Source organism: Cryptomeria japonica, chromosome 11, assembly GCF_030272615.1.
Source record: "Cryptomeria japonica chromosome 11, Sugi_1.0, whole genome shotgun sequence".
NCBI lineage: Eukaryota > Viridiplantae > Streptophyta > Pinopsida > Cupressales > Cupressaceae > Cryptomeria > Cryptomeria japonica.
The window spans coordinates 199224201-199248334 of NC_081415.1; the positions used below are offsets into that span (position 1 = coordinate 199224201).

Below are 24134 nucleotides of genomic sequence, written 5' to 3' on the forward strand. Positions count from 1 at the left end.
GAAGGCACAATTCATAGGACAATATTCATGAAATCAGGTAAGGAGCAGTCTATCCACGATTCTTTACCATGTATGGGGTCTGTGAGGTATACTCCTATCTCATATTTTTCATGGTTGTTCATAAGGGAACACATTTTACACTTCTCTGTATACCCACTGCTACTGTCCTAAGAGGCTTGGGAACAACATTTTATACTCATTTTTATTACTTCTTGGCCTTTTCCCATCTTTCAGATTCTGGTGTACAAGGAGCATCTGGAAATAAGGAGTCCTACTCATCCTTCGTGAAGGTTGACATGCTCTTATTAGTGATGGAGTTTTGAGCCCCAAAATTTTTGATGAAAGTTTTCTTAGATCTAGGCAGCAGTATAAAAATGAATGGAACATATTCATCTTCAAATGTATTTCAGTTGCGTTTATACAATGAAGAGAGGAGTTCAAAGATTCAATAACAGAAATGTATTTTAGAGATTACCTTATCTACTATGGTGGAAACTTGCAAGGCCTCTTTACTACTGGCTAATTCTAATAATTGTTAAGTGTTTTTCGAAGGTTTTGTCACATCAGAGATCTTGTCTAAAAATATAGTGTACATTGAAGGCTTGTAGTTTCTCAAGTTGTAACAACTGTAACACATACCAGTCCTATACTGAGGGTCACATGTTTGATGTATCTCTTGCCTTGGCTGGGAAGTATCATCTCTTTGCCAAAAGATTGGGCAGTGTGGCTGTTTGCTCTATGTGCAGTTTCGGATAAGCTACAGATGCAGAGATGGTGTCTCAGTAGAATTTTGCTATGTTGAGATGTGCTAAGACCAAGATGATGCTGAATATCCTTAGAATTATAAAGGAAAATATTTTGGCTCTCTTGGTTTTCATTTTAACATAACACTATTATTTATGAACTGAGTTTATTTATTTATTTTCCCTACAGGCTGGCAGGATCATTGCACTCATACCAATTGTAATGTCCCCATTGGGGATATTCCTATATTTTTCCCTAAAACCACAAGTTCAATAAAAATGAGAAATATAGTTCATTTAAAATACAAACTTACCCCAATTAAAACATTATTTTCCAATACAAATATTGATTTAGGTCCTGCAATCATGTTAGTCAACATTTGAAATGTATTCTATGAGGCCAATTATTTTTCACAATGCTTAGGAATCCAATAACATATAAATGCATATATAACCAATAGCATTAATAATCATCCAAAGCATTTTCCTATAGTAACCATATTAGGAATTAGTTAAAAACTACACAAACTGCAATCTCGAGGATAGTTATCCTTGTATTGCGAGAACATGGGTGGAAAATGGCCCACTCCATCCCTCAGTCCACTATGGAGGCGCTCCATCCTCAATCAAGCCTAGGAGCACTAATCAACCTCCCAACCCATGAGGCTTAACCCCCAATGGGTGGCATGCTTGATAAGATTATGAATACTACCTCCCTCCACCAAGCCTAGGAGCACACACACACCTCCCGACCCACGAGGCTCAACCCCCTATGGGTGGCATACTTGATGGCAGGCATGTCGGGTCTTCACCTCTCGTGAACTTGAAAGGTTGATCGGCCTTCCTATTTTGCAACCATTTCTATCCAATTCACAATAGATTAACTATATAAATATGTCATCACATATTTATCAAAATAGAAATACAATTAATTTGAACCCATATGAGTAGCGGAGTTGGCTTGGGCTGTGGGTTTGCTCTCCATTGGTCTCGGGTTTGACTCCAAGGCTCGGGTTTGCCTGATGCACATGGTTTGCGGGTGATTGCGTGCATCCCTAGGGGATTAGTCTCGCCTCAGCTCGCCCCTTCCTAGCTCCAACTTGGCAGCAAGTAAGACCAAGGCAAGGCAAGTTGGGTGTTGGGATGGGTCGTGGAGATACCCCCAAGTTAACAAAAAAAAAGTACAATTAATTTACTTAAATTGGGAAACAATACTCAAATTGGAAAACAATGCACTTTCTTACAATTATCCCTATATAATTTCAGCAAGGAATATATATTGCATTCATAAATTCATATCATACTTTCACACATAAATTTACTAATTCTAGGCTAATAACAACATATCAAATCTCTGATCTTTATTTGCTATTTCCTGATTTCGAATCAAAAGCTCATTTTCTAATCAGTATTTATTTTCTTATTTCTTGTTTCTCATTCGATGATCCTTCATGGATGCTTCATCATATGAATTGTCCTCCTATATATATCTTTCAATGAAGGGAGTCACAACTCCCCACTCGTGAGGGATGCAACTTTTCATTCAGTGTTGTTTGTTATTCCTAATTAGTTTCTGGTAACTACTTACTTGGTGGGCCCTTTTTATGTGGAATTGCTAATATCCTTGGTCGGCCTTTTTTTATGTGCCAATATTCTTAGTCAGCCCTTTGCTAGTAATTACTCTATTCAATCCTAGTCGGCCCTTTATTAACTACCTGGCCCAGACGTATTTATAAGGTCTGTGATTTGCATTTGTAAAGGCATAATAAGGCTGTGACCTCTTTTAGATTGGCAGGGGAATGATATTCATGGTCTCCTGATCAACAAACGGAAGAGGTGGTAGCTAATCTGCCCCTCAGTGGATGGAATTGAGAAATGCCCCCCTTGTTTGTGGAAATTTATTCCTCAAATCCTAAACCCTTTGGGTAATGTCCTGCAAATGGAGGAGTGTAGAATCACATTATCTCTGTTAATGCATGGTAGCTTATGCAAGATAAGACCTTCCTAACCTTCCTTGTTCTGTTATTCATCTACATGCTTCGTGTCTGATTTATATTACATATGATTATCGGAGTGTACAAACATTGCTTATCATTAAGTCATTGGGTTAAATTAGCCGATACATACTTGCTATCGGATGCATAAACATTGGCACCGATTCACATCTTGTTATCGGGCTTAATTATATCAAGCATATTTGTTATCAGGTTTAATGAATACACCGCTTCATTTGGCATTAAACATTGGTTAACAAATGCACCAGTTGGATTATATTCATCGTGCACTTTGAATCATCGATGTTTATCTGAACCGATTCATTAAATAGATCAGTCATTATATTATGATATTACAATATCCTATCGAAGGTTTTGAACCGATAATCAGCATTGTGTTAATGGTATAAATGTAAAGGCACTGATCAATGGGTGCATTGATCGGTCATGCCTAAAAGGCATGACCGGTCAATACACCAATTGACCGGTTGCGTAAATGATATATATGCCAATTGAATTCATTTGGAGAAGACATAGAAAATATTAAATGATCTCTCTCCTTCAGACCTGCAGATAAAAATCAGATTTATTAGATATTGACATAATTCCTCATATCCATATATAGCATCCATAGTTCATAACTTGTTCTTCAATTAAAATTGAGATAACTTTACATGGTATCAGAGCCAAGGTAATCGAAGCTTAGGCTATTCAATTTTGATAAAATTCAAGGACTAAGTTACAAACTACATCACATTTCCATAATGGCCAACGCTATCAAATTCGAAGATAGACTCGGAGGTAGCAAAGATTTTTCAGCTTGGAAGTTTAGAATCAACATGATTTTAAGAGAAAACAAAGTTGATTCATATGTCCAAACTGAAAGTGCACAACCAGAAGATGAAATCGAGAAATCCACATGGATCGAGGGAAATGATAAGGCTATTAAAATAATAGTGGATGGGGTAAGAAATAATATAATGCCCATCATTAGAAAGCAGGAGACGGCTTATAAAATGTTCAAGGCACTTGAAAGGACATTTGAGATATCAAATGCAAGTCGTACTCTAGCACTAAAACGAGAAATAAATCATATCACCATGAACAAAGGGGAGACAATCAACGCCTACTTCATGCGGATATCGGTTCTAAAAGATGAACTTGCAACTCTAGACTATGAGATCCGAGGCAAAGAACTAACACTCATTGCTTTAGATGGGTTGCCTAGTGGATGGAGCACATTCGTCCAAGGCATCAGTGCAAGGTCCAAATATCCTAAGTTTGAAAGACTAAGAGATGACTGTCTACAAGAAGAATCCCGATTGAACAAGGTAGGAATAAAACAGAAGAATATAGATGAAGACTTGCAAGTCCTAAATACAAACATCAATAAGAAGTACAAAAAGAAGCAATTCAGGAAAAGAAAAGCTAAACAAGGCAAGAACACTTCTAAGAAAGATCTATCACATGTTCAATGTTATAGGTGTGACAAATTCAGACACTATGTTGCAAACTGTCCGGAGAAAGGGAAGCAAGCCACATTTGCAAAAGTGAGGAAATCTAGAAAAGAAAATGACTCCGAGAACTATGTCCTCTACTCAGCACTTACAAGCCATACTTCCAACAAATCTAACTCATGGGTGATCGACAGTGGTTCATCCAGACACATCACCGGCTTTAGAGAAATACTAGACTCCATGATAGAGAAAGATGATGAGGAAGTAACCATTGGAGATGATTCTTCACATCCAGTCAGAGGAATTGGAACCTGCACCATCAAACTGAAGACAGGCATGTCACTACGACTTGAAGAAGTACTATATGTTCCAGGCATCAAAAGAAATCTAATCTCCATATCAGCACTAGAAGATCAAGGATACAGAGTGACCTTCATGGAAAACAAGGTGTTGGCTTGGCCAAAGAGATCCTCCATCAAAGACGGTAAGGTCATTGGTCGAAGACAAGGCTATTTGTATGAGCTATGTACAGAGCCCAATCTAGCATTGATCCATGAAGCAACTAATGCAAATGAAGTATGGCACAGGAGATTAGGCCATCTGAATTATAGAGCTTTGTCAACCATGGAAAACCTTGTCACAGGTCTACCTAAGTTGAAGCAATATCATTCAGAGTCATGCAAAGGGTGTGCCTTAGGTAAAAATACCAAAAATGCATTTCAGAATAGTACTAGGAAAACAAGCAAAGTTTTGGAGTTAATTCATTCTGATGTATGTGGACCTATGTCCGTACCCTCGCTAGGGGGATTTTTGTACTATGTAATTTTTGTTGATGACTACTCTAGGAAGACGTGGATCTACTTTCTGAAATGTAAAGAATCAAAAGAGATCCTAAGTAGGTTCAAAGAGTTTAAAACATTAACAGAAAATCTCTCTGAAAACAAAATTAAAACCTTAAGAACTGACAATGGGGGGGAATATATACACATCAGGACTATTTAAAGACTTTTGTAGGAATTCTGGGATTAAGAGGGAGTTGACAATACCTTATAATCCACAACAAAATGGAGTAGCTGAAAGGAAAAATAGGACCATAGTAGAAGCTGCCAAAGCCATGATACTAGATCAAAATCTAAACTTGAACCTTTGGGCAGAAGCAACTAACACTGCTGTGTACATACAAAATAGATGTCCTCATTCACACCTTGAAGATAAAACTCCTGAGGAAGTCTTTACCAAGACAAAACCAGATATCAGCCATCTTAGGATATTTGGGTGTCCGGTCTATATTCATGTACCTAAAGAGAAAAGACTAAAACTAGAACCCTCTGGAAAAAGGGGAATACTTGTAGGATACAGTGAAACTTCTAAAGCCTACAGAATCTATGTACAAGGGCAGAGAAATATTGAACTCAGTAGGGATGTAATCTTCGAAGAAGATTTAGCCTTCAAAAGGGCCCAAAATAAAATAGAACCTGAAATTCATAATCCTACTCCTAACCTAGAAGAAGAACCTACTCCTGAGCTTCAGAGGGAGTATCTTGAGGAAACTATAAGTGAAACACAAGACCCACCTATAGATAATTGCAAGAAAAAACCACTATGGGCCACCAAAACTATAGCAGAAGCTAAGAAGTTCACTGCTCCTTCAGGAACCTTCTGGGAAAGCAAGAGGCCTAATAAATTCATCAACTATGTTGCACTTATGAATGATCTCTCTAAAGCTAAACCTAACAATGTTTCAGATGCACTCAAACATCAAGTATGGATAGATGCCATGACTGAAGAATATCAGTCCATTATGAAGAATGATGTTTGGGAGATTGTTCCTAGGCCAACCAAGAAGTCTGTCGTGTCTTCTAAATGGTTGTTTAAAATCAAGCATGCTGCAGATAGCAGTATTGAAAAACACAAGGCCAGATTTGTAGCTAGAGGGTTCTCACAGAAGGAAGGAATAGATTACGAAGAAACATTTGCACCTGTTGCCAGGTACACATCAGTAAGAGCTGTCCTAGCCATTGCAGCAGCAAAGGGGTGGAAGGTACATCAAATGGATGTTAAGACAGCATTCCTAAATGGCGAGATCGTGGAAGAAGTCTACTTAGAGCAACCTGAAGGGTTTGAAATTCATGATGCAAAATCTCATGTGTGTAGACTCAAGAAAGCTCTTTATGGGCTCAAACAGGCTCCCAGAGTTTGGTATGAAAGAATTGACACCTATCTCTCAAAGCTAGGTTTCTCTAAGAATGATGCAGATCCTAATCTCTACCTCAAAAGAAATAAAAGTGATATGTTAATATTAATTTTATATGTTGATGACTTATTAATTACAGGAGATGATCACCTAATAGATCAATGCAAGAAAGATCTATCCACAGAATTTGATATTGAAGACTTGGGGCTTCTTCATCACTTCCTAGGATTAGAAGTATGGCAAAATTCTGATAATATTGTATTGAACCAAGGGAAGTACACCTTGGACATATTGACAAGATTTGGAATGCTAAACTGCAGACCCATGACCTCTCCTATGGAAACCAACTTCCATAAACTTAAAGAAGCAGCAACAGAATCAAGACCTACTGACCCCACTCAATACAAGCAGATAATTGGGTCCCTGATGTATCTAGTGAATACAAGGCCAGATATCTTCAGATATCTGCTATGCTGTTAATGCCTTAAGTCAGTTCATGTGTGAACCTAAGGAGATACACCTGGTTGCAGTAAAACATATAATGAGATATCTACAAGGTACCCTAAAGCTTGGTCTTAAATATGAAAAGGTTGACATAGATCTACATGGATTTACAGATTCAGATTGGGCTGGCAGTGTGACTGACAGAAAAAGCACTTCAGGGTGCTGCTTCAGTTTAGGGTCAGCCATGATATCCTGGATCAACAGAAAACAATCTTCAGTAGCTCAGAGTTCCACAGAGGCTGAATATATTGCAGCTTCAATGGCTGCCCGAGAAGCAGTATGGCTAAGGAAATTGCTCGTGGGATTATTTGGAGAACCTATGAAACCTACAGTCATTCAGTGTGATAATCAAAGCTGTATAAAACTTTCTATAAATCCAGTATTTCATGACAGGTCCAAACATATTGAGATTCCATATCACTATGTACGAGATATGGTTGACAGGAATGTGATAAAGTTAGAATATGTGTGTACAGGAGATCAGACTACAGATATTCTGACCAAACCACTTTCCAGAGTAAAGGTTGATCACTTCAGAAAGGGTTTAGGTATGATAGAAAGGTAATCTGCTTTGTAATCTATACTTACATATATTTAAGATGTTTAAGGTGTAAACTTCTTTGTCATGTTTGGACTATCTCTTGGCTTCTTGCCACCTGTGTTCATATCTAAGAGGTGACGATCTCTCAGATACTGAACACTTGTATATAGACATCATAAGGTGACGATCTTATGATAGTCAAACCAGTAATCATGTTGGATAACTGGTAAGTCATGGATGTGCCATGACTATGTTGTGATATAACATTTGTACAAATGTTATTGCATTATCACAACTTGGATATGATGAGAACTTAGCACTTCTCATATGGTTATCCTTGTGTTGCATGTTAGGCAATACTGATATCACGTGTAGGTGATATCTCAACCATTGATCATGTTGGATCTCTGGTAAGTCATGGATGTGCCATGACTATGTTGTGATAAACATTTATAAATGTTATTGCACTTATCACAACTTGGATATGATGAGAAACTAACCTTTCTCATAGACTTATCCTTAAGTATTGCATGTTAGGCAATACTGATATCATGTGTTAGGTGATATCTTGATGAATCTTACAGATCACATGTTTTGGTGATTTCTCACATGATCAGGTGATGGTTCTCTTACTTTTATCACATGTTAAAATAATACTTTATGTCACATGCTCAAGTGATGTTCTTCTATTTTGTATCATATGTCTTGATGATACTTTTCATGTATAAATGATTTTTGCTGACTGACATTATCTTAGTTATGAAAAGGAAATGTGATGCAGGTTGCCTTATCTATCTTCCAAAGCTAAGAGGGAGTGTTAATGCATGGTACCTTATGCAAGATAAGACCTTCCTAACCTTCTTCGTTCTGTTATTCATCTACATGCTTCGTGTCTGATTTATATTACATATGATTATTGGAGTGTACAAACATTGCTTATCATTAAGTCATCGGGTTAAATTAGCCGATACATACTTGCTAACGGATGCATAAACATTGGCACCGATTCACATCTTGTTATCGGGCTTAATTATATCGAGCATATTTGTTATCGCGTTTAATGAATACACCGCTTCATTTGGCATTAAACATTGGTTAACAAATGCACCAGTTGGATTATATTCATCGTGCACTTTGAATCATCGATGTTTATCTGAACCGATTCATTAAATAGATCAGTCATTATATTATGATATTACAATATGCTATCGAAGGTTTTGAACCGATAATCAGCATTGTGTTAATGGTATAAATGTAAAGGCACCGATCAATGGGTGCATTGATCGGTCATGCCTAAAAGGCATGACCGGTCAATACACCAATTGACCGGTTGCCTAAATGATATATATGCCAATTGAATTCATTTGGAGAAGACATAGAAAATATTAAATGATCTCTCTCCTTCAGACCTGCAGATAAAAATCAGATTTATTAGATATTGACATAATTCCTCATATCCATATATAGCATCCATAGTTCATAACTTGTTCTTCAATTAAAATTGAGATAACTTTACAACCTCGTCTGAATGCTCGCGTGCTAATCTCTATCCCTCCTAATGTTCCAGATATTATTTCAGTTCAGTTGAAAAATAAGTTGATTCAGTGTGAAGTTTGCCTTCTAGGCAGCTTAAATTCTTGTTTCTTAAGTAAAAAATATGGACATGTTAGAAAAAATTATGTTCGTTTGGTAAAGTGGAAAAACAACATGATTTGGCACCTTCTCAAGCTGAAAATGTTGAAAAATCTCCCATTGTTGAAAATGAACAGTCTGCTCCTATTGGAAACAAAAATATGTCAGAAAAAGGAAAGGAAAGGAAAGGATCTTTTATGGTCCACAATGCCAACAATCTATATAGGGGTCTACATATGGGTTACAACAATATGGGACTACCCCGGACTCCTTGCGGGAGTGTAATGTCCCTACTATTTAGAGATCATTAACCTGCAAAACAGATTGTTAGAACATGACAAACATATATGTATATATAAGTAATCTAAATTATAATTTAACTTCAATGCTTATTTAACATAATCATAATTTTTATCTAATAAAAAGGATACGAATGCCATACAAAGTATGTCCTTAGGCAGCCGTGAGGCTCGCCTTCTTGGAACCCCTTGGTTCAAAGATGTCCTTAGGCGGTCGTGAAGCTCGCCCTCTTGGAACCCCTTGGTTCCAAGCCCTCCAGGAAATCGAAGATGAGTTCAAATCCTGTCTTGGGTGTAAACTCTTACACCCAAGCCCTCCAAGGAAGACCCTTGTCTATTCCTTGCCTTGGGTGATGCCTTCATCATCCAAGTCCTCAAAGGGGATTGGCCCGACCCTGAGTCCTGTCTTGGGTTATACCCAAGCCAGCCAAGGAAGACCCTTGCCTTACCTTGTCTTGGGTGATGCCTTCTCTTCTTGATTGAGTTTTAATCAACCAAGCCATACATTTGCATAATAGTTTCAGTTCGTAAACTATCCCTTGTGTTAACATGAATTCTTAATGTATTCTTAATTAACAAAGATATATATATTCTTCCATCTTTTACATATGCATTACATCTCTTAACATACCTTGTATTCCTAATCTTTCTAAATACGCGAACTTATGTATACAACAACTAACAAATTATATCTTTTACCTATGTTTAGTGAGTGAATGCTACACATTAATTAATATATATACATTCACTAGACTACGATTAATATCACATATTAATGAACATTACACGTTACCAATATGTATGAACATTACACATTAATTAATATTAATGAACATTACATTTATTAATTTATATCCCTACTATTCATTGATACGTATACTCGTTAACGTATGTTAGTACAAATTCATTAACATACGGTTTATACTTATTCCTTAATATCTGTAAACCATTCATTAATATGTTCATTAAAGTATTCATTATCATAAACATTACATATACATTAATTACATTCATTAACCTTAACTTCTTTCATTACCTATCTATTATAATCAATATCTATATTTATAATCATTATGTTACTCCTGGTTCTGATTGAATATATATATATATATTCACTAGATTACAATTAACATCACCTATTAACGAACCTCACACATTACTCAGTGGCTAATATTAATGAGTTTCACACATTAACTACAATAATGACATTACATATTAAATAATATACTTATATTATTTAATAAATAAAACCTTGTATCACTTACATTATTTAATAAATAAACCTTGTATCTTACCTTACCTCCGTAGTCCGCTCTCCCTTACCTTTTCCCCTGTCCGCCCTCCTCCCTGCCTCCTTTTTAACCCCTGCCGCTGTTCTTAATATAACCCGTGAGGGGGTATGCCCCTCCACGAGCCCCTTCCGCATGAAGGGGTGCGGGGGTAATCGGCTGCGATTACCCACGCACCACTTCGTGCGAGAGTAACCACTACATTAGTCATGCCTATTAAATATGGTTTCCTTTTAAATATGTTAAATATTAAATATATTAAATATTACATTTTATTTCATTTTAAATATATTAAATATTAAATATGTTAAGTACCATTCCATTTAAATATATTAATTATTAAATAGCAATAACTTAAATATATTTTTCATTTATTTATATTATTATTTTAATTATTTATTTACCTTAACCTAATTCAATTTTTCCATGCATTAACATTATTAAGTATTTTTACATTCAGTGCAAATTCTATTAGAGTGCACGATATGTCCTTAATCATGATCGTTGACTATACGATTAGTGTTCTTCAATGGTGGTTCATGCTAAACACCACCCTTGAACCCATCTATCATAATGGTCTTCTGATTACATTTGCAATTTTGTCTCTTTTAGAGACTCCAAACAATTGCGGACCACTAGCGATGTATGTCCAATTAATGTCAATTAGTCTAAATACTTTTCTTGTTCGTTGGAGAAAAAGCATAGGATTACGTTGTACATATTCTTTTTCCCATCCTTATCCTTTAAGGAATATTTATTAGTTATAATAATATTTAATAAATAAATAACTTTCAAATATTCCTTCGTTGGTAATTATTAATTCATTTGGGGTCTCTCTCTCTTTCTATGTATGATGATCCAGGAGGGGACATGACAGGGAGGCAACTAACTGCGCTTCAAACAAAGCGTGCATACCTTACCCCCCGTGGGATTTGAATTGGTGACCTCTCTTTCAAGAGAAGAAGTTCTCCACCACTAGGCCAACTCAGGCTGTACACAAATGTGAATGACAGCAAATCAAATGATGCTTGTGTCCTAGAAATAGAGATCTCTCTCTCAAACCCTCTTTTTGATGGTGAGTTAGTGGTTGTAAAGGTCAGTGATCCCCCAACTCCCCCCAAATTGAATAGGGATCAAGGTTGGGTGGGTGCTATTTGTTCATTGCTACAACTGGTAAATTAAATACAGAAAATAATATCGTGCATGACAATGCATACCAGACACGGTAGTAAAATATATCTTTATTCACACATGCAATTATTACAGAGAAGAGGACCAGAGATGGTCGGCCAAGGATTACAACAGATCCGACAATACTGTACTGCTTCCTCGGCGGTACACAACATATTTAAAGAACCTGACGGTTGTCAAGAGGTACACAACCGTCAACCAACCGACACATAACTACCCGAGAGTGACAACCCACTTAATACAATAAATTAATACATTGTTGAGTAACCAAAATTATCAAACAACGATACGCATTTTATGCCAACTACATTATCCCCCCCAAAAGAAAAAGTCGTCTTCCAGATGACAAGCAAACATCAAGTAATATTGGGGAAGACTAATGACAGACAGTGACTTGGACTAGACAACCCCAACTTGTAGTGTACCTGCCAAATCAAATAGGGGTTTGGGGGCAATGCCCCCAACAGGGTTAAGGGGTAGCACCCCTTGTGGGGTCAAGGGACAGCGCCCCTCGCGGGGTCTCGAGGCAGCACCCAGGGCTCGCTTCCTATCGCGGTACAGGGCGTGGTCGAGGGGCAGCACCTCCGTCGCCAAAACCAATTTACAACCTTTAGAACCACACAAAATTCCATGGCGCACATCATTTTTCGTGATTTTTTGAGATGCCAAAAACATTGTTGATGAAGTCAAACAATAGTCTCCAGTGAGAATCTATCCTGCACAACTCAGGTGTCACCTCCATGTACGGCTCCCGTCTTCCTCTCCGGTGATTATTTTCTGCAATTTCTACCTCAAAGCCATACAGCGTACGGTCTGGACTATGTACGGACCACCTCTCCTCTTCGTACAGAAATCCTTCAGTTTGTGCGTACGGAATCCTCTTCGTCCACCCCTAGCCATACGGAATCTCTCCTGCTTGTTCATATGAAATTTCTCCTACCTATCCGTATAGGAGTTCTTGTGGTTGGCCGTACGGATTTCCTTGTGTCTAGCCGTATGGATTTTCTTGTATCTGTTCGTATGGATTTTCCTGTGTTTGGCCGTATAGATTTTACTGTGTTTGGCCGTACGTATTTCCTCCCGTGCGACTTGTTTCCTCTATTATGGTATGAATTTCGTACGAATTCAATCTTGCAACTTCGTGTCCGGAGTTCCAAAATTCTCTGAATTTGTCTGCCAATTCTATATGGATGTCTTTTGTGCCTTCTACCCTGGTCAATTCCATACGGATCCCTTTACCCCTCTCTGCCAATGTCGTACGAATAGCCCCAACCTTTGTACGAATAACCTCTAATGCCTCCCACAAGTCCTCCCAATTACTATTAGAGGATCCTCCCAAAGACACTAGCTCTCTTGGGGAATCTAGTAATATTATTTTGGATAGAATTAATCCATTAGTCTCTGGATCGGGACTTGAACTAACCAAGACTGAGGAGGAGGATGCTTGTTTGACCAAAGAGGATAAGAAGAAAAAAGTGATGGATAGATCTCGGGATTCTGAGAATAGGAGCAGAGCAGCTGGAAACTCCTTTGTCCCTCCTTGGGCACGCGTATCTCCGTATCCGTTCCCGTATTCGAAACAAATACGGATCCAATACAGCCCGGATACACATTGAATAATGTACCCACATGTGCCCAAAAAACCTTGATTTCCAACCATGCTAGATACTATGTGATCTGTTTTTGTTTTTTTAAATTGACGGAAATATTTCTAGATTTAATTTTAAAAAACTTAATTCATGCACTTTAAAAAAAAATTGGTATAAACAAAACCTACACCCAATGAGAAAGACAAATGAAATGTTTTTCTATTTGAGTGACCCATTTTTTGGGTTATCTTCCAATGCAGCTCTACTATTTTTGCATATTGTAAAATGTTAAATCAAGTTATCATTATTTATGTAGCAATTATGTGTCTATATTGCTTTTAAAGTAATGAAAATCTCCTCAAATAACTTAGAAAACTGTGTTAAATATATGTGTATATGTTTTTTTATGAATGACGTATCCAGCCGTATCCATATTGGGGGTCTTAAAAAATGGCCATATATGTATCCAATACCGTATCCGTGTCCATGCAACTTTGAATATGAGTGAAAAAAGAATGTCTAAAAGAGGTAAGAAGGATAAGGAGAAGGATAATAAGATCCCCAAATGTTTTAATATGTTGTATAAGAACCAGAACCTCCCCCCCCTCCCATCTTCCTAAATCATGGTTTTTACATTGCCAACTGGAATGTTAAGAGACTTAATACCTTGACAATAAATATCTTGTTAGGACTTTTTGTAGAGATAGACCCAAATTGGATTTCCTATGCCTTCAAGAAATTGAAGTGATTGGTTTCCAGAAGGAATGTGTTCTAAAATTTGTTTGGAATAAGTCAAAAGTCTTCTCTAGACAGCATATGAAAGGTAAAGGAGGAGTGGCCATTTTGGTCAATCCTAAATGGTGTGATGCTATTGTCAAGTGGAATATCCCAATGCAATAGACTTGTATAGATTATTCTTGAAGTGAATAAAATGCGGATTGGTTTAGTCTCCCTCTATGCTTCAAATAACTACAAAAAAAGATGTGGATTATGGCTTTGGATGTCCTCTAATCTCCCTAGGCTCCCTTGGATGGTTGTTGGGGACTTTAACATGATTGAATATAAGGAGGACAAGTGTAAAGGGAAAGAACTTAACTAGAAAAGGTAATGAGTTATATTATTGGTCCAGAATGAAGAGGTCCTTGTTCCTTACTAACCCCATGGAAAAGAGAAAGTCACATTCTACAGGCATCTGGTTCACCTAGTCTAATAATCAGACTCAAGATAAAAGAATATACTCCAGGCTTGATAGTATGCTAACAAAAACACTTTTTCTTGCATCCAAGGGGATAAGGATAGATTGGTTTCAGTAACACCTATAGCAATCTAACATCATTCTCCTATTGAAGCTAGTGTTAATATTGATACCTTGGGTGAGGGAGTCAATGTTAGGCCTCATTCTCAGTTCAAATTGAATACCTCACTATTGAATGACACAGCTTGTCTAGATGATATTAAAACTGTTACTAGAATTTCAAAAATGACTAATTATAATCTTTCACCTATTTAGAGATGGGGGAATCTTGTCTCCTTGTGGGCTAAGTTATTCAGTGTGGTTGGCAAGAATAAGGCCTTAGATAGGAAAGGCTAGAACTCTTTTTGTAAAATAAACTGCTTGACTGTGGAAGTCAACTCCAATACACAGATGATATGGCAGCTGAAACCAAATTAATTAGAACCAAATCTTTGTTGAGAAAAATCCAGAACTACAAACATCGGGGTGAGAATTATTTTTAGAATGAATTGGCTCAAAGCAGGGGATAAGGGTTCTAAATATTCCTTCGACCTTGTTAAAAAGTAGAATAGGGAAAGAATTGGTCCCCTAGAATATAAGGGCAATTCCTCTAATGACCTTCAGTTCATGAAAGAGGTCTTTTTCACCTTTTTATCAAGCCTTGTTCTGATTTGAATATTCCTCTAAAACTAGGGAAGCTAGGGCTTTCTGTCAAAAAATTGTTCCTAAGAAAATTTCTCAAACCAATGCCGCCCTTTTAGACATGAATATTACTATGGATGAAATCAAAACTTCCATTTGCTCCTTTCAGAATGGTAAGTCCCCTAGGTGTGATAGATTGATTACCTATTGAATTTTATAAATCCAACATTGATTGGATTGGTGAGGAACTGCTAGAAGTGTATTAAGAGGCCTTCCAAAGTGACTCCCTAGGGGGTAATATAAATAGAGGAATAATAAAACTTATCCCTAAAGATGGGGACAAGTCTCAGATTAAGAATTGGAGGCCTATTACCTTTTAAATGTCTCCTACAAAATTTTGGCGAAACTGTTGGCAAGGAGATTAACTAAAGTCCTCGGTAAAGTTATCTCCGTTACTCAAACTAGCTTTATAAAGGGTCAGTATATCTTGGAGAACCTGATTACTAGTTAAGAAACTATGCATTGGGCCAAGTCAGGTAAACAAAATGTATCTACGATTTTATTGGACTTTGAGAAGGCTTATGATAGAATTGAGTGGCCTTTTGTCTTAGACATGCTAACTACACTTGGCTTCCCCTTCAATTTTGTAAGCAGATTAATGTATTATTCAAAGATTCTTCTACCCAGGTAGATATTGATTGTTCCCTGTCTCACCCCATTCTCTTACAAAGATCTATTAGGAAAGGAAGCCCTATAGCCCCAACTCTCTTTGTTCTTGTTGTTGATGCCTTGTATTATGTTCTAAGAACCAACCTTATCACTCCTCCTGTCCATGGCATTTCTTTGCCTAATGAAAAGGTCCTAATAAATGCCCAGTTTGCAGATGATACTACTCTTCTTGTGGAGATAGATGAAAATAATTTCACCAACGTGATGAATTGATTAAGCATTTCTGTTTGGCCTCCGAGGCTAAGATTTCCTCTAGTAAGTCCTCCATTCTTAGTTGGGATCCTACCCCTCCTGACTGGATAAAAAACAAAGATTGGCAGTGATATGGACTTGATAAAATTGTGAAGTATCTTGGGATTCCGTTTTCTATCTCCCCATCTTTAAAACATATGTGGGATTGGTTATACCAAAAAAAAGACAAAAAAAGCCATAGATGGCAAACCCATCTCCTTTCTCTTGTTGGCAGATTACAAATTGTGCAAAAAGTCATAGCCTCTCACTCTTTATATTTCTCTTCAATGTGGTTATTTTTCAATTGCCATTTTCAAAAATTGCAAAAATAATTGAGGGATTTTCTTTGGTTTGATGGGAAGGGAAATAGAAAAAGGCATGGTGTTAATTGGTCTTGATGTTGTTTACCTAAGGATCTGAGAGATTTGGGGCTAAAGGATCTCAGACTGGAGGGCATTGCTTTAGCTGCCAAGTGGAGGCTCTGAACCATGGAAGGTTCTGATTAGAAACAATCTTGCACTATCTAAGCCTAAAAAAGGTAAATCATGGAAACCAGTATCTATTTGGTGATTTTGCGGTCAATGTTTTTGGTTCGGCTGTCTTTAACAGTATCTGGAAGGCTTGGAGGGGGGTTAAGCACTTGTTGGGTAATCTGTTTAAATCAGGGAAGTTCAAGCAACACGGAAAGTTAACATCAAAGATAAATGCAAAATGGCATCCTAAAGTGAATGTGCAGATTTTCTTTCCTCATCTATTGAGTTCATAAGCTTGGGGCTAAAAGCCTCCTAGTTGAGGAGGTACATTTCAAAATGGATCACACATGTTGATGAAGTTGGCGAAAATTGCCAGGAAATGTACGCTTCAAGAATTTCTTGTTCACAGACACTCATTGGATTCATCTTCCTAAGAAAAATATCGGACAAAAGGTTGCAGAAAACTAAGCAAATCAAAATAGGCACAGAAACTCACCTGAATTCACAATAAGAAGATTGTCAAAATGATGGAAAAGAAGCACCATTGATGCTTTTGACCCCAGCCAAAAGTGTCATAAAATCTCAACTTTTGGTTGTGACTGAGAACACCACTAATCAGAATATGCATCCAAGATGGTCTTGTCTGCAGCCAAAACTATCTCAGATGAGATAAAAAATACAGAGCCTGCCAACAAAGAAAAAGCTGGCAAGCTATTTTGCCCATTGAAACACATTGTGAAGAGGATTCTTAAATTTATGATTGATCATATCTTACTGGCTTGAATCAAACAATCTTATAGAGGTTGAAGTGTAATTGGAAAGGTCAGGGATAAGTAGCATTGTTGACTACGTGCTTGGACATGCTCAAAAAAATATACGATGTCCATGAAGGCGTCAAGAAGGCAGTAAAACTTTGGAAAGCAACAAAAAGATAATGGCATGCAGTCCATCCTTCGACCCTCTGTGTAAAAGCGATTTTTTATGCTTGTTTTTTTGCTCTCGTTCTTGCTCATATAATCTTCCTCTATATATTTTGCACTTAACAACAACAAATTGAAAGCATGAGAATTGTTATTCTGCACAATTGCCTATGAATCAGTAATTAAATCAGTCATAAGTTCATAACATATCAGAATAGTTAAGACTTGTATTGATGAATTATGCAGTGCCACATAATTTAAAGGCAATTAACCTACCAATTTTTTCAATAATGATGCCTCCTTCCCTCCGGAGGACTTCCCATCCAATCAAAAACTATGCAATATTAATTATTTGTGTTTAATTGAAAGTATCTTTGTACAATATTCATGGACTCTGGACACTTGAAGGCACTAATAATTTCGGTTCAGCAGATTGACTGTTTAAATTTCCAATATATGAAAACATATTACTTTTCACACAGTTGTCTCCGAATTATCAATCAAAATAAATCGTTTTAACTCATACCCTTCGACTTCGAGCAAAATAGCAATCTTAGGCTTCTCTATATCATCGGTCTGCAACTCCCGGCCATTAGTTTGCACATTTCTATAGGAGGGCCCCTTATTCTTCTTCTTCTCACGTAAATGTGCTTTCTGCAGAGAATCAGTAGATCCTATTCTTACTTCAATTAAATCACTGCAACCTGAAAGATGCCTCTTACTAAGAATCCCTGCACGGCTCCTGTTAATGCTAGCCAAGCCAAGCACAAGACTGTGCTGGGGAGCATAAATTCTTGAAGAGCACGACGCCATTTTTATCAAGATTAAAAGAAGAATTTGATGTTGAACTACAAATTTATTGCACAGAAACCCTAATAACCCTACCCAGAATTTTGAACACAGAATTCAAATACGACTCTTCCATTCAAAATAATCATAGAGCAGCATATCCAGAGTTGTATATATATAGCCGTTCATTCCCTTGCACTATCAAGAATTTGTGTCTGGCATTTAGTAGCTGTATATGTCCGCGTTTTTTTTGAAAAGATTTAAATTTTTTTATTGATGGTCGATTTTGCTATTTGATTACTTCCTGCTCTGGTTTTATGTAAGAGAAAATTTATTATTAGTATCACATGCAATGTTTTTTAATTATTTAATCAATCATTGTATAGAACTAAAAAAAATTGAATATTTTATTTTAAAAAATTATTCAATAATATTTTAATATTATTTATTTATTTTCTATTCATTCAAATTAGAATTAAGTATCTAAATGAAAATATTTAAAATTTATTATATTTTTAATGTTTACAATTCGTCATAAAAATGGTGACTATCATGATAATCAAAGTCTTACCTAAATGTTATTTTCTTGAAGAACATTGAATACTATTATAGCTATTATAAAAGTCTTTTTGAATTATAAGATAGAAGATAAATTAATATGAAAATTATTTTTTAAATTAGAGAAAATATTCTCAACCAATTCATAGAGACCTGAATAATAAAGTGTTTGCCTACCTACAACCTTACATAAATAAAGGAGACTATGGTCACTAGTGGTGCTAAATGGTTGTGGTGATGATACTTTAGTTTTATTAGGTAAGGGAGATAAGTCAATTTAAATGGGTGGCTCTATATTCTAACATATATATTAATTTTCTTATCATTTTGCTATAATTAGTGGTAGCTGTGAAGTTTCATAACAAAATATTGAATCTTAAGAAAGACTTAAAAGGAAAAGGAGGCTTTCTCCATCAAATTGTGGAATCTAATAGTAAGTAAGTTTCAAGTGTATCACATAGATCTATAATTTTATTTTGTTTTATTTTTTTTCTAAAGTTTGTTCATAGATTTGCAAACTTTTATCAATTCACCATAGCAATCATAATACTCTATATAAAAGTTGTTAATGAAATTGATCTTCATGTTACCTACAAGTTTTTTATGGATGTCATTGGACCTTTCCCTATTGCTATACTTAAGTGCATAAAACAAAAATTTAAATAAGCCTACATCTCAAGAATTTAGCAATTTCTATGAATGAAAAATAATTTTTTGCTAGTGTAAGATATTTGGATCAAATAATTGGTTTGTGCCATTGACTAAAGTTTAAGATTAATGGGTTTTGAAAAATCTAGAAGGCGTAAATCCAAATTTTTGATTCATAGCTTTGAAATACTTATAAACAAAGCAATCGTGATAGTTCTATGGTCAAAATAAGAGCAAATTATTGCAAACATTAATGATTTTCGTGCTTAAATTCTTCCATTAAATTGTGACAAATATTTGCAACTTATGATATTCTATATCACTCATTCAAAGGTGTGTACATTTTGCTCCCAAAACTTGAATATTGTAGAAACTATGGTCTTTATTGACCCCCTAATACATGTAAATTACATGTTGGAAATTCTAGTTGCAATTCCTTTAGTAAGTGACCACAAATTTGAACATGGGTAACCCATTAATTTTTATGACTAGATTATCATGAGCAAATAATAACGCACGTATTTGTCTATGGCAACAAACAAATTTATCACACAAAAAATGACACATGTTTTCTTTCAAAAAAATATTAAGCAATTTTCAAGCAAAAATTTAAAGAAAATAAAAACCTTCATAGAATGTAAACAATTTTGCAAATTCTCAGTTCTAAAATAAGTCACTAATATAAAGATAAATGTAAAGCTCACAACATGACATTTCCACAAATGACAATTGGAGGTCTTTCAATAGAGATTAAGCCTTTGAAGCTTTGAACATTCCCATAAAAATTTGTTTAAGAATATGTTAAAAGATAAAGAATGTCAAGAGATAAAATAAGTTTATGATCAAATTTTAAATGAAGCATAAATGTTTTTTAATGCACGTACACACAACTTCAAGAACTACCATATATACCAAGCCATGGTGATTTTTTATCCCTCCTTAAAAAATCTACAATATAATACAAAACTAATTATGTCATTTACATGAACTACTATCACTAGACCAAAACCTTCAATAAGACCTAATCACACAATGAATTCAAGTTTGATATACCATTAGTATCCAAAATTGCAACGTCATCATTTTTTAAAGAGGGTGATTTACTCCATGAAAATTAATCTATTTTCCAACATACTTTGAGTAAACAACTTTGGCACCAAGCTACAACGTAGAAACAACATTAAAACCCTTGAGCGGGCTTGAAAAATAAGTTCTCAACACACAAGCAAATAAGACTTTGTATTCTATAATTTTTTATTGCTATGTTATGCTTATTAAAAGACAAGGAACGTGACTCATTTCAAAATGTGAGTTTCTAGCCCATTTATTTAGTAATTGATTATAATTTATAAGTATAGACAAAATTCATTAAGCATGTTAGTATTGAAAACAAATCCAAGAATAGCATTGCTAATAATATTCCAAGAACATATATATCATTTTTAGCTTGCCAGATTTGACTAAAGCTCAAGAGAATTCTCGATACAATATTTTAAAAATTAATAATGAATTTTGACAACACTTTTGATCCTATGTTATTTGTGGCATTGGTGGCTTATGGACAAAAATGTAAAATATGACATCCTATTTATTAGAGATTTTTCAGTTAACTTTAACTTTTTAACTTTTTGATTCTATTATTTTCCATCAACCCCCTTTCACAGGAAAGAACATCAAGGTGTCCCTAGAATGCCCCAACATATTTGAAACGTGCATAAATGTCTTCACATTGTCAAGATGTTTGCAAGTTATCATAGTTGCCCCAAATAGATTGGAAATATCCACATATGTCTTGAGGATAATAAGCCATCTTGAAGCAAGACAACTAAAACATAAAACCTCCCAAGGACACAAAAATTATTATACACACAATTTGACCTCAATTATGCAATTTGATATGAGTGAATCCAAGTACTACACAACGAATCTCTAGTTGCATGTTACACTCACTAATAATGAAATATTCTCCCAATCCACTATATAACCCTCCCATTAATGCAATGTTAATTTATATTATCATAAATTTCCCAATCCACTATATAACCCTCCCATTAATGCAGTGTTAATTTATACTATCATAAATTGTAACCCTTACAATTTCACACTCCTCTTTGGGCCCTTGCTTTAGTGTGCCTTCTCCTATGTCATTTCAAGCTTATTTGGGATTCTATTTTATTTAAAATTTCAAAGCACTTTATCCCACACTTAAATGTCATCAATCCAAATATAAATTCCAAATCCAATATTAGGACCCTATTATCTTGCTTCCCTAAAAATTGGGGCCTATATTTTTAGGTCACTATCAATTAGCCATAGTGATCCATACTTTTTGGCCAAAAAATCGAGAGAGTAATGTGTTGGCCTTAACAATACCAGGTTTGGTCTTGACATTGGGATATGACCATTGAAAGTTGGCCAAAATGTAAAAATACCTTCAGAACCCCATATAAGACATCATTCCTCATTCATTTGATCATCCACAAGTTTCATTTTCAAGAGAAAACATTCTTCTATCAAGAGCATATCTCAGTAAAAGAAGCATAAAGCTAGACAACAAGCTATCTTCAATTATGTTTTCATGATGGATGTTGTTATAATTTATCATGTTATTGCATCGGCACTTGGAGCACTTATCTTAAGGGCATTGCATCATCAATCAAAGGTATAATCATTTCATTTTAGCACTTCAATCCAACATTCCATCTCAGATTTAGCCTCTGCCCTACAATGGTAAGAGCTCTTTCTAATCATCATTGTTGTAGTGGAGGGTAACACCAACCTAGGGTTTGACTTAGGCAAACCCCTATATAGATCAACACCATTTTCTTCTTTTGTGCATTTACAGGCTGAAAAATAGGTTTCAAGCTCAATCTGAAGGTACAAAAGCATAGTGCAAACTGAGATGGAGGTTCCAAGAAATATTCTACAGAAAAACACTTGGACTATGACAACTAGCACTAGTTTCCTCTAAGACTATGGCACTTAGCGCCAATATCCTCCCAATTTGACCAAAAGTCAATTTGGAGGCTTCTGAGAATAGTTTGACTCATGTTTTGCACCCAGATACCTATCAGGACTATGGTTCTTAGCCACTGTGACTAGCCATTTTGAGTCTTAATTTCAAATACAAGTTCCTTGATATATCCCATTTCCAGTTATCTTCACCTCAAATGATTCTCAATTTTGTATTTGTCTAATTATGGTGATTATTGTCAATTTTTCATCATTTAACCTAGTTCTTACATTTTCAATTTCTAATCATATATACAATCAACCAAATCAAAAGAGAACAATCAAAACCACAAGCACCCAGCTCTCTCAAGGGTTTGAAGTTGGGCCTAATTGGTTGTTCCCTGACCAACAATACTGTTTGGAAATAGTTTCTAGTTTACATATTTAGGCTAGATCCCCATTCTCCACTATTATATTTTAGTGAACCTGACATATCCCACACTTGCATATTTTCTGATTTTAAATGTTAGATCTATATTTTATATGAAATTTTCAAAATTTCATTCCAGGCATAGGTTGAGCATTTCTTTGGTTACATCATTGTTGATTAATATGGCATATGCGTACATTGTTTAATCATAGAGATTTGATTTAATGGAGTTGTTATCTTATTTTTCTAGTTCAATTTTAGTTTGTATCCAAGACATTCATGACATTCCTTTTTATGCATATGATGATAACTGAGCTCTTCCTTCTATCCATAGCTATTCTTTTTCCCTCCCAAAATTGGTCCTACCCATGAGGACATTTTGGTGCAAGAGATTATTAACACTTCTTTCTAAAATCTCCCTCCTAGGGATGAAGCTTTGAGGAATGATATCTATCCTTCTCCTAAAATGTACCTTCCCCATGAGGATAATTTTGTGCAAGAGATGATATCATGGCTATTTTTCGTAATGATATGGTACCTTCTATTCACTTAAATTGTCACCCTTCTAGAGATGCAACATTAATGAATTATGTTTGTTCCTCTCCCAAAGTTTTTCTTACTCATGAAGATATCTTGGAGAAAGAGAATGATAATATTAACACCTTACTTGATGCTCTCCCTTCTAGAGATGAATCCTTGCAAAACAAAGAGAAAAATCAAGTCAATACTATTCATGTTTCCAATCATACAAATGAACATATGAAGCCTAAAATTATTGTTCTTCTTTGTAAAGATTCCCCTCAACCTCAAAACCATCATGTGATTGTCACTAAGAATACAGCCAAACCTCCCTACTACATCTTGAGTTCTATGCAAAACAAATCACTCAAAGAGATAGGATGAAATAACAAATGTCACAACAACATAGTTATCATACAATGGCTCACACATATAACTATCCAAACAATGTTCTTCCTCAACATGTTGATAGGGAACCTAATCTTGTTGAACAACTTCATGCTACTTAAGCAAAGATCTCCCTTTGGGATTTGATTCAAACTTCACCTTCATACCATGGGTTAAGCTAAGAAGCCT

General features: G+C 35.7%; 1 protein-coding gene across 8 annotated transcripts in view; it reads right to left on the minus strand.

Annotated features, from left to right (window-relative positions):
* The window catches only part of LOC131041176 (CBBY-like protein), a 172234-nt gene extending 153486 nt beyond the window's left edge, over positions 1 to 18748 (minus strand). For 3 of the 8 annotated variants that reach the window (XR_009104983.2, XM_057974173.2, XM_057974181.2), the window contains exon 1: positions 18189 to 18738. Coding sequence is in view for 7 of the 8 variants with exons in the window: in XM_057974173.2 (XP_057830156.2) it covers positions 18189 to 18475 (287 nt within the window). In the remaining variant the exon portion in view is untranslated. Of the gene's footprint in view, positions 1 to 18188 lie in introns of all 8 variants that reach the window. The other 5 variants (XM_057974196.2, XM_059213903.1, XM_057974188.2 and 2 more) reach the window with 4 other exon arrangements.
* Between the last annotated feature and the right edge of the window lie 5386 nt (positions 18749 to 24134).